The 12,423-nt window shown below is 48.3% G+C and overlaps 1 protein-coding gene across 1 annotated transcript in view; it reads left to right on the top strand.

Moving 5' to 3' along the window:
- Positions 1-8,914, top strand: part of Emp2 (epithelial membrane protein 2) — a 30,728-nt gene extending 21,814 nt beyond the window's left edge. Inside the window, exons 3-5 of the mRNA XM_021210008.2 lie at positions 4,707-4,812; positions 7,563-7,709; positions 8,522-8,914. Of these exons, the coding sequence (XP_021065667.1) occupies positions 4,707-4,812; positions 7,563-7,709; positions 8,522-8,703 (435 nt within the window). The 3' untranslated portion in view covers positions 8,704-8,914. The remainder of the gene's footprint in view (positions 1-4,706; positions 4,813-7,562; positions 7,710-8,521) is intronic.
- Positions 8,915-12,423: the final 3,509 nt, after the last annotated feature.

Genomic DNA, 12,423 nt, shown 5'->3' with positions numbered 1-12,423 from the left:
AGAGAGAGAGAGAGAGAGAGAGAGAGAGAGAGAGAGAGAGAGAGAGAGAGAGAGAGAAAGAGAGAAAGAGAGAAAGTTAATAAATGGATCAATAAATCCACCAGGGTAATTAATGAAAATTAAAACTCCTGTGAGATTCCACCTCACCCTTATCAGAATGACTCTATCAGGAAAATAAATGACAACATTCTGTTCAGTGGTGTAGCCACTGGTAAGTTGCCTGAGTTCCAGTGAACAACCCCATCCATATTCATGCAGACACGTCCAATTAAACTCAGTGTGTCACACAACTACCAGGAAGACCTGAGAGTGCAAAGGAACTTGTTGGAAAGAAGAGGGGATGCTGTGGGGAAGGAAGAGGAGGGCTGAGAGGGAGGTGAGGGCAGCCATGTATATATGAAGTACTCGAAGAAGTTAAAGAACACAAACAAGATCTCCCAAGACTTTGAGGTGCGAGGGCCGTGGGAGGAGAGGATGCTAGGATGTGAGTGAGATAGATGCAAGGGGAGGTCAGGAGGAGGAAAGAGAAGAGCGGAAGGAGCAATCAGCACAGATTTACTTTGACAGTGCCAGAGTAATACCTAATACTGTATGTCTTGATTATTTTCTAAATAAGATAAAAATAGAACTGCCACAAGCTCAGCTATACTACACATCCAGGAGGGAGTACTCCCAAAGGCACTGTATCCAACCACAGAGCTGCTCACACATACATGCATGTTGCTGTTGTAGTCACAATGGCTAACGGTGTGGTGATTCCTGTGAAGGCCATCGTGTGCCTTGCAGATGGCCTAACAACATCCCTGGCCTTCATCACTGGGTCTCAGTCTTGCTTGCACGCAGAGTTGAAGGGATGTTTTCTCCAGATGTTGACAGCTGCCCTACAGGGAGTGAAATCAGTCTGTATGACCTACCCAGGTCATCTCTTCCTGGTCCTCTGCATCTTCTTACTAGCCAGACCCCTGCATTAGGAGCTTACTCATGGACTCCCAGTAGATCTCACGAGTGGAACTTTCTAAACTCTCCATAGGCCCCTGACATGTAACGTGTTCCTTCAGAGTCCAGCTGGCAGCTGTACTATTATAATAGCAAGAGAGTATGTGATACCCTCTTGGCCTTGGGCAGGGAGTGATGCTTCTAACAGAGATCTGGTCCTGACCCAAGACTGGGCGTCATCTCATCATTTCAAACTGCAGAGAGTGTTAAAGGGAAGAAAACTGCTCAGAAGGTGCAAGTCAGTTGGGGATCTCTAGGAGTGTGTGTGTGTGTGTGTGTGTGTGTTGTATGTGTATGTGTGTAGTGTATGTGTATGTGTGTGTGGTATATTGTCTGATAATGTATATGTGTGTGTGGTGTGGTGTGTGTGTGTTGAATGTGTGTGTGTATGTGTGTGGTGTATGTGTGTGGTCTATTGTCTAATAATGTATATGTGTGTATGTTTGTGTGATGTGTATGTGTATTTGTGTGGTGTGTGTAGTGTTGCCTGATATCTGTGTGTGTGTGTGTGTGTGTATTTGTGGTGTCTGTATGTGTATGATAGCTCTATATGCATGTGTATTTGTGTGGTATGTGTATGTGTCATGTATGTGTGTGTCTATGTCTGGTGTTAGTGTGTCTCTCCGGTGTGTGTGTAAAATTTAGATTGGCTGACGTGAGCTGAGTGGGCCAGCAGCAGCTACCTCACACTGGAGAGGTTACAAACCCCATAGTTGCTCAGATAAGCAGGCCAGATATCTCAGCAGCCCCAGTTTGGCACTGAAGTTTGGAGGGCTCCTGGAGAGCTGTTGGCACTCAGTCCAGGACAGATGGCCAAAGACACTGCATTCCTACGGCAGCAAGGGTGGGAGCAGTGGTAGACACTATCACTCAGGAAAAAAGGGGTGCGTACAGACAGTCAGACAGATACACATACCATAGATAGACAGACAAATATACCAAATGGTCAGACAGACACACACACACACACCACAGATAGACAGACAGATATACCAGACAGATAGACACACACACACCACAGATAGACAGATAGACACACACACACCACAGACACACTCACACACACACACACACACACACACACACACCCCACAAATAGACAGATATACCAGACACACACACCCCACAGATAGACAGATACACCAGACAGACAGACACTCACACACACACACACACACACACACACCACAGATAGGTACACCAGACAGACAGACAGACTCCTACACACGCCACAGATAGACAGATACATCAGACAGACAGATACACACACACAACACAGATAGATGGATACAACACACACACACACACACACACACACACACACACACACACACACACACTGTCTTCCTTCAGATTGATCCCATGCAGGATACGCTCACTGGGTAGATAGCTCTGCCCATATTCAGAGCAGGCCTTATTTTCTTCTGTTACTCTTCTGTGTCGGCCCTCTTTGGAAACACCCTCACAGACACTTAGAAGTGTGTTTAGACTCCCCTAGACATCTCCTTGTCTAACCAAGTGGATGGCCATGGTCATACATCCCAGGAGTTAACGTGCACTGTGCATATGGCGCCCAGGGCTGCCCACATATCCGGAGTAATCGTAACAGCAGCAACATTAATCGCTCCATCTGTCTGTCTGATGACCCCCCCTTGGCAGCATTCAGCTTCCTTGTGTGGGAGGGAGGGGAAGGAAGGGCAGAGGGAGGGAGGAGAAGGTTCCCAGAGAAGGAATTGATCCCCTAGTCGGTCCTGGCCCTTGCTACACTGTAGTAGGAGGTAGAGCCAGGATTCGAACCATCCCGGAAGCTCCTGGTTCTCCACTCTGCCAAGGGATGGGAACACAGTTTGCCTGTTGGAGGGTCTTGCTGAGCTGCTGAGTGGCCTCGGCTGTGGTCACACAGACACCATGGCTTGAAGTATTTGGAGCTGTCAAGGAAAAGTACTGAATTTTTGTTCTGGAATTTTCATTTTTGTTTGTTTCCTGCATCGAGTCCTTTGGGATTCCAGCAAGGTCCCAGGCTTAGTGAAAGGACTGGACAGGCCTTGGGGCAGGAATATGCTCCCACACCCAGGCGTTTCTGTTAGCCTGACACGGAGGACAGGTAGAAATGTGACAGCCGTGAGATAGCCTGTGAGACAGGACATCTTGATACTGTGCTGCCCTGTGGACACCTGTGGGCTCAGTGGGTGCGCAGGAGGTGCCTGGCCTTTAAGGCAGGGAAAGGAGAGGGCCACTGCGAGGAAAGCTAAGGCAGCGAGAATATCCTCTGATCGCAAGATGCTCCACTTATTTCTTTATTAATTTATTTATTATGTGTAAGTACACTGTAGCTGTCTTCAGACACACCAGAAGAGGGCGTCAGATCTCATTGTGCGTGGTTGTGAGCCACCATGTGGTTGCTGGGATTTGAACTCAGGACCTTTGGAAGAGCAGTCAGTGCTCTTACCCGTTGAGCCATCTCGCCAGCCCAAGATGCTCCACTTTTAGTTTTCATTTTAATTCTCTATTGTTTAAATACTTTAACATTTAAGCCTTTATTTATATTTTTTATTCCTGTGGGGGTGGGGCACAAGCCACGGCACATGTGTAGAGGCCAGAGGACAACTTCCTGGAGTTGGTCCTTTCCTTCCGCCATGTGGATCCTGGGACCAAATTCAGGTCATCGGGCTCAGGAGGCTCCTCATCCCTCAGCCCTGTCATAGCCCAGAGTAGCTTTTTTGAAATTAATTTTTAGGTTTACAGAGTAGTGAGATTAATCGTGGCATCTTCGTACCCGTGCGATGTTAGAATTTGTTTTCATGGTTCTCCCTCCCTCTGCCCTCCTTCCCCTTCCTCCCTCTGCCTTCCTTCCCCTCTCTCCTTCTGCCCTTCCTTCCCCTCCTTCCCTCTGCCCTTCCTTCCCCTCCCTCCCTCTGCCCTTCCTTCCCCTCCCTCCCTCTGCCCTTCCTTCCCCTCCTTCCCTCTGCCCTTCCTTCCCCTCCTTCCCTCTGCCCTTCCTTCCCCTCCCTCCCTCTGCCCTTCCTTCCCTCTCCCCTTCTCCGGCTGGGTCTTTCTCCTTTCACAGTTAGCACCCTGCCTCTGCTCATCACGTGAATTCAGTTATGTTCTATTTCCCACCTCTTCCAGGTTCTGATCCGGTTCTAATCCCATGGCCTATAACCACACACACACACACACACACACACACACACACACACACACAGATATACACATGCATACACAACCCTGAATCCAGTTCTTCATGTAAGAGAAACGCGAGTGTTTGTCTCCCAGAGCCTTGTGTGCTTACCCACTTTCCTCCAAACGTTATGATTTTATTTTTTTTCTTCTGTGTACATGTGCCATGTTTTCTTATCCACCCATCAGATCTCCTGGCCCCTTGATGTCACCCTATCTTCTCCATATTCCCCCTGCCATTCTGGTAGAGCTGGCCTCCACTGACCCTCAGAATATTTCTCCCATGGGTCATGAGAACACGAGCCACCTCAGATCCCTCTGAAGGCCTGCAGTCTGGCGTCCCATGGGACCCAGAACTGACCGACCTGAGGCCTCTTGACTCACAAGTGTACATTTGAACAAAGTCCTCAGGAGACTCACTTGTGGTCTGCCCTTGAGAAGCAGTGAGTCCTGAGGGCCCACATTTACTCCTTGGCCCAGCAGGACTCAGGATCTGCGTCCCTAACCAGCGGCTTCCATTCCCTTCGCAGGCCTGGTGGGTAGGGGACAGCTTCTCCGCTGACCTCTGGAGAGTGTGCACCAACAGCACAAACTGTACCGAAATCAATGACCTGACTGGCACTGATATGTTTGAAGGTGAGTGTGGGTGGCTGGGGCATCATCATTCCCATATTCCCTCCCCCCTGAGACCCAGCCAGGTCAGGTCCATCTCACCAGATCCGGCCTATCTGCTTGCTCTCTGTCCCTGTGTGTCATGCCGAATGAGCCCCAGGAACAGTCAGCGATGGTGGGAAACTGGATCCGTCAAGGCAGCTGAGTTCAGAAGCAGGGTTTCTGGGCCTCTGCTCTTGGTGTTCTATGCCTCCCTGTGGGAGTTCCTGTATTACAGCTCTTTAAATCAGGAATCAGTGAACTACCAGCTAAATGTAGCCCAAGACCTGCTTTGGTATGGCCCATGAGCTAAGAATGGCTTTGACAAGCCAGGCGTGGTGGTGCACGCCTTCAATCCCAGCACTCGGGAGGCAGAGGCAGGCGGATTGAGACCAGCCTGGTCTACAAAGTGAGTTCCAGGACAGCCAGGGATACACAGAGAAACCCTGTCTCGAAAAACAAAAACAAAAACAACAACAACAAAAAATCCTCAAAACAAAACAGGAGAAGAAATAATAATAATGATGATGATGATGACGATGATATGACCAGAAGCTTGACGTAATTTATTGCCTGGCTCTTTCCTATTAAAAAAAAAAAAATGATCGTGCCAGCTCCGACTTCTTCCACATGTAAATTTATTTCCTAAGTAAATGTATCTGAGTCGTATTGTATCATCAGTGGCAAACTGGTATCACAAGCCGTGAAAACAGGAGGAAAAGCTAAACTAAAAGCCAAAGACCTTCAGTGAAGTCTAACCCAACTGACTCCCTCTGTCTCTGTTTGTCAGAAGCCATGACACACACGTGGACATCAGAGTGAGCTGTGGGAGTCACTTCTCTGTGGCTCCAACTCAGGTTGTCCAGCATGGCTGTGGACGGTGGCAGAGCCTTAGCCAGTGAGCTCTCTCTGGCCCACCCTCTCCTTACTGATTTTTTGTGCTAAACAAAACCAAAATTTAAGCAACTCAAATGCAGTTGTAGCCCCTGTAGCTGTACTGGGACTAGTCCTGAAACCCCACAAGGAACCCCACGGATGTGGGAGGGTGCACATTGCCTCTGGACTGTAGTTTCTAGGTGACTTAAACAATCTCTGCTTGTCATTTCATTGTGTGACCCGGTATAGTGCATGGCAAATTCAGATTTTGATTTCTGGAACTTTCTGGGTTCTCCCTTCAGCTGACACACCTCAAAAATAGTTGTTGAGTCCAAGACTACAGACGCTGCTACTATGGGGGCCTGGCTCTCTTAGCAGGTCTTATGAGGGGCTAGCCCTGCAAGTGAGCCCATTCCTGAGGCCTCCAGGAACCCTGAAACCACAGCAAGGTCCCCCTGACTGACTTCCTGCTTTTGGTGTCCTGGCTGAGCTTCACCCACACAGACGGACATCATGGCCACCAGCGGCACACTCTGCGACTCATCGCCAAGGAACCTATTCTAAAAGCACAGAGTCATTTCTTCTCACAAAACCAGTTTCTACATTTGCTTCATCACAGGATATGAATCACCTGGGGTACTTGCTAAAAATATATTATCTTGGCACCAACCCCAGAGTAACGGAGGCTGAGTGAGGAGTCTGCATTTTAAATAAGCCATCCTAGGTGGCTCCTTGGAAAATTTAATAAGTAATGTTCAAAGCCACGGGGTTACAACCTTGGCCCACTTTGAAATTCCCTAGGAGACTTTAGAAGTGTTCTCAGTGCCTGATGTTCCAGTTCATTTTGTCTCAGGAAAGTCTGGTAATATTTTTTAGAATACAGCCATCATTTACAAACATGGAAATGCATACTTCCAAGGGCTCCTCGGTGCAGTGAGTTGACAATTGTTTATAATCCTAGCAAACTACCACTGAAAGCAAAGCAGAGGACATTCCTAACACCCCACAAGGCCCTTTGGCCCATTCCTCTCCATTCCTAGCCAGAGAACCACCCCCTCCTCCCAATAGCTTACGTACCCCTGACCCTGGACTTTGAGGAGTGATGTGCTCTGTTGAAGAGTACGTTTGTTTGCCATACGGAAACAGGAAACAGGAGCAGGTGTTTTCTGTGGGGCCTGATGTGCAGCTTAATGCGAGCGGTAAGATCCATTGTTGTTAACGCCTTACCCAGCCCTTATAATCGAAGCTCCCTCCAGCCATCAGGAAAACTAAAAAGGTTGAGCCCTGGCTATTGCTCTTTTCCCGAGCCTAATAAGTAGGAGCTTGCAATCTATAGCAGGGAGAAGCCAGAATCTTGGTTCTGGCTTTATCTTTTGTTCAAGTTGGTATTTGGTCAACTGCCTGGCTGGAGGAGAAGAGGGAGGTAGGCTGGCAGACTGCCAGGGTGGCCAGGTATGTCCAGTCTGTGGCCCATGGAGCACAGTGACTAGGAATGGGGCCCAACATGGTGCTGTGGACTCACTTAAGACATGAGCTAGCCGAGCGTGGGGGCGCACGCCTTTAGTCCCAGCACTCAGGAGGCAGAGGCAGAGGCAGGTGGATTTCTGAGTTCGAGGCCAGCCTGGTCTACAAAGTGAGTTCCGGAACAGCCAGGGCTATACAGAGAAACCCTGTCTTGAAAAACCAAAAAAGAAAAAAAAAAAAAAAAAAAAAAGACATGAGCTTACCTTGGTGTCAGATCTCAGTGTGAAGTTTATAGATGACAACCCTGTGTCACAATGCCCAGTAGTTGGATGGACACGCTTGGCTGCAGACAGTCCTATAACCCTCTGTATGAAGCCTTCATCTTCTGTCCACAGGTTATTCCGTGATACAGGCGGTGCAGGCCACCATGATCCTCTCCACCATCCTCTCCTGCATCTCCTTCCTCATCTTTCTGCTTCAGCTCTTCCGCCTCAAGCAGGGAGAGAGGTTTGTCCTGACGTCCATCATCCAGCTCATGTCCTGTAAGTGAACCTGGAAGCAGTGTGTGCTGCCTGTATACACATGAGACAGCCTGTACTGCCCGTCACCCCCCTGCCCCGGCACACACCAGCCAGGAAGTGACACTTTAGAGCATACATTATTCAAAAGGGGACAGTCTGCTAGAGCAAAGCCTGCCCTCCTCATTCTTTTCTTGGGCTCCTCTAGTAGAGAGCCAGGGCAAACAGTAAATCAATTCCAAGTTCAGGCATGGCCTTCTGGCCAAGTAGCTCTAGTCTCAGATCCGTCTTTCCTCCTCATCATTTCTCTTGCACGCACTAAGGCCATGAAGTCTTGCGTTCCTTCTCAGTTACCACTTTGGACGGCATGTAGATTTACGGTTAACTCGGAACAAACAGACCATTAGCAGATGTGTGAAGCTCTTTCCCTATAGCTCGTACAGTGCCTATGCATTGTATCCCACCAAAATCACGGAAGGAGGGAAGTTGGGGAACACCCAGAAAGGAGAAGCTAGCCACACACTCAGTATGGAGGAGTTTGGATTTAGGGGGAAAGGGAAGGTGTGCCCAAAGCTTGAAGCCTGAGCCTGGGTACCATGTGTTGTCTGGGTATGGAGTGGAAAGGTAAGTGGTATGGCAGGCAAAGGTGCTGGGATGAAGAAGCAGAGCTGTGAGGGCCGGAATGAGGAGGGCAGACCGAACGGGCTCTTGTAAGCCATGAAAGGGACTTGAGGTCTGTGTCCTAAGCTTGTGGGAAGCCATTAACAAGTATTAGGCCAGGTCCAGATTCTATCATGGCCTGCAATAGTTCTGAACCCTGTCTTTGTTCCTGACAGGTCTTTGTGTCATGATCGGGGCTTCCATCTATACAGATCGGCGCCAAGACCTTCACCAAAACTACAAACTCTACCTACTGTCAGAAGGCAGCTATGGCTACTCTTTCATCCTGGCCTGGGTGGCTTTTGCCTTCACTTTCATCAGCGGCCTCATGTACATGATCCTGAGGAAGCGTAAATAAGTGTCAGAAGCCTGGCCACTCTCCCACAGGGTGGCACCCACGGTCACATAACCATTTTGTATATAATCATTTTTTGTGTTTTTTCTAGCAAACATATTGTTTCCTTTAAAAGCTTTTATAAAGAAGAAAAAGAAGAAGAAGAAGAAGAAGAAGAAGAAGAAGAAGAAGAAGAAGAAGAAGAAGAAGAAGAAGAAGAAGAAGAAGAAGAAGANAGAAGAAGAAGAAGAAGAAGAAGAAGAAGAAGAAGAAGAAGAAGAAGAAGAAGAAGAAGAAAAGAAAGAAGAAAGAAGAAAGAAGAAAGAAAGAAGAAAGAAGAAAGAAAGAAGAAAGAAGAAAGAAGGAAGAAGAAAGAGACAGACAAGAGGAGTTTCTGCATTCTTGGGATCACAAACCAGACCGTGAAGTGAAGGCTGGCATTCAGAATGCCTGCCTACCAAAAGTCTCAGCAAGGCCCAGCAAGATCCACAGGATGCTTCTCTCGGGTGGCTCTGTGGTGTGGGTGTGGCCAAAGGTGGGGAAAGCCAGTCTTTGGGAGCAGACTCTTTGTAGGAGTCTACTGTGCTCTCTTCCCCTGCCCACTCCACTCTGACAGCCACAGGTGGAATGATGAGGGCCCAAAGGTGGGACATCTATGCTCAGATATTAAACCTAATCTCACGTAAGAAGTGGGCAAAGACTGGCCCTGGTTTGTCTGTAAGGGACCCAGAGTTTCCCAACACCTCCTGCCATGAGTTAGGTCATCACACTAATTTGTTGATGTTTGCTTGAAGGATAGTGACCCTTGCTTGACCCAGATGTCATGTTTAGGCCTTAAGTGTCCATAGGTAATTCTGTAGGGCAACTATTACATGTCGGTTCACAAGTCTACTTCCAAGACCCCCAGAATCCTTTATCAAAGGGCTGGGCCTGGGTGTCTGAATTTCTGATGATCTCCCTGCAATACGGTTAAATGCACTAAAACTGGAGATCAGAGCCCTAGAACCAGGGGAGCAGGGCCACCCTGTAAATGTTACCAGATCAATCACAATGAGATGGCCCCACTGCTAGCCACATCTCAGCCTCCACCAGCTCTTGCTGCCTCTTCCACAGCACCTTACGTCTGGGACACTTGTGTCCCGCTCCCAGGCCATAAGCCTGGAAGGTGGGCTGGGCCGCCTCCTCCCTGACCTGCATGGGAAGGTCTCTCCTTTTCTTCTGCCCTTCTTTCTAATGTGGATGCTTCCATTAGTCCTGTTTCTGGAGCCTCGAAAGATCTGTCTTCCATTCATTCATCCACCCATCCATCATTCAACATGAATGGGTCTTGTCACATGTTGGGTGCAAGGGATACTCTTAAAAAACAATCCCTCATGAGACTCACAGTCTAGTGAAGAACACACGCCAGAAACCAATTAGAGAAACTACCAACCATGATGGAACATCAGGGATTCCAAACCTCCAGGGTGAGAGGGAGCCTTCTTTCTCTGTCTTCGTTCAAGTGCCTTGATGGCTCTCGATTGCTCCGAACAGAGGTCCACTTGGTCCAGTGCTATTCATTGGGTAGTGCCCACAGGGTTTCACCAGAGAAACTTCTGTAGAGCATCCTATACTCCCCACAGGGAGACAGGAAAGGGTTCCCAGAGCCATGGCACTTAAGATGGTCCTTGAAGGAAAATCCAGTCATTTCCAAGTGGGCCCTGAACCCTGAGGCCATTGGGGAGGTTTTCAGTTGTCCTGGAAGAGTGACGTCCACACCTGAGACCCAGGAGCTCTGTGATGGCAACCTTCTCCCTCGGACACCCTTTTCCATTTTTGAGCATCGAGTTGGAGAGGTGATTCTGGGACAGGGTGCGTATATTTGTGTTGTTTAAACACATTCACATGTGAGCTGCCTGAGGGGAGGGGATGTTTGCCTCTAGCTCAATCCCAGTGGAGCCGGGGGATGATGAGTCTGAGTAGCTTTGGGACCATCATGGATACCTCCTCAGTACAAACTGACTCCCCTCCGTTCCTCCCTCTCTTCTATCTTCCTTTCCTTCCTTCCCTTAGAGGGGCTGCCAAGGTGATATGGGGCAGCAACAGGACAAATGATGACCTGTTGCCTTAATGAACTTTCCACAACTCACTGCTGGCTAGGTCCGTGGAGTTTCTCCATGTCTTGTGAGGCCCAAGAAAGGAGGCCAATCTAAAGTGTCCTCCATACCTTCCCCTTGGGGGCTTCTCTGGAATGGTTGTTTAAAAATTGTTCTGATGATCATGATGGAAACAGATCACCTTAGAACCAGAGGCCAGCACAGATTCCCACCTCAGAACCCCAGGGCTATGGAAGTGCCCTTGTCCAACGCTATGGGAAGAGTCCTGTGGGTTGTCTCTACTTGTCACTGTGGCCAGCATTCCAGTGCCTACAGCCACCTGTGCCTACAGCCACCTGTGCCATGAGAAGTGCCTCTCCTGCTCTATGCCCTGCATTTGGGATGCTAAGAGGAGGTGAGGGTGTGTGAGAGAACAGATCCACCCTTCTCCTAGGTAGGACCAGCTCTCAATTGGTGCTTATCACTAGTCATCAAAGAACAGCAGAGAGAGCTGCGTTATCCAAGAAGCAAGTATCAGGACCAAAACCTGTCACCGTATTTAAAGGAACTTTAGTTTGCGTATCTTACATTTTTATAAAGTACTGTAATTCAGGGGGTGGGATGTGCAACAGAGACAGACTAACCCATGTTTGTCATTTGCATTAAAATTATTTTGGGTCTCTGTTTAAAGAATTCGGATAATTGTATGGTGTTTGTTTGTGGTCCGGGAGGAAGGGGAAGCAAGATTCTTGTTGCCTCTTCCTACCCTCTGCTAATGCCTGTGGGCCTGGTATACCTGAGCAAATGGGCTGACATTCTAGAATGTTCCCTATGAACTAAAGCTGGATGTGGATAGCTGAATGTGGACCTACTATGCCCAAATACAGACTCACTACACACAACCATCCCCTTCCCCAGGAGCTGCATCAGTAAACCCACCCAGGTGGGGTTATTGCTGGTTGGCATTTTTTGGTTCTTCTATCCTTCTCCAATCCTTTTCCTCCACCTCTTCAACCCCTTAACACTAGATAGAGAAAAAAGGAAAGGGGGTGATGTTATCACTAGACTACTTCCTATGATTAAGGGCATCAGATTCTTTTCAGGGAGCTTAATCTTCCCTGTAACAACAACCCACACTGCCTCTCGGGGCCATAGCATTTATATACCCTCTGAAAAGTTCAGAATTCCAAACACTACACAACCACAGAAATGAGCTGCAGCTGACAAAATCATGTCCCTGCTGGAGCATGAGGCAAATCATAGCTGCTGTGGACAATCTGAAGCAGCGCCATATCCCACACCTGGGATTAAAGTGCAAACATAATATTTCTGTGTTTTTCAAAGACACCAAAAATTCCAAAATTGTCATTTATCATATAGCAAGGCAGAGTTTTGTTTCCCAAAAGCAGGTCTGACAGGCAAGTGCTATGGAAGCCGAGAGATTAATGTTGACTCTTGTTTGGAGACAGGTATGGGTTTGGGAGCAGAGTAGCGGGATTTAAGGTGTATGTGTGTGTGTGTGTGTGTGTGTGTGTAAAGGGGTGGTAATTAATGAGAGGTAGGTTCAGGAGCAGGGACTGATAATACATCAGTCGGGCATTAGATCCCAGCGATGACATTGAGGGGTGGTTATAATCAGTTCTTGTCCCATGGTGATCTTATCTGCATC

This window comes from Mus pahari, chromosome 12, assembly GCF_900095145.1.
Source record: "Mus pahari chromosome 12, PAHARI_EIJ_v1.1, whole genome shotgun sequence".
Lineage (NCBI taxonomy): Eukaryota > Metazoa > Chordata > Mammalia > Rodentia > Muridae > Mus > Mus pahari.
This window is presented reverse-complemented; position numbering and strand designations above follow the sequence as displayed.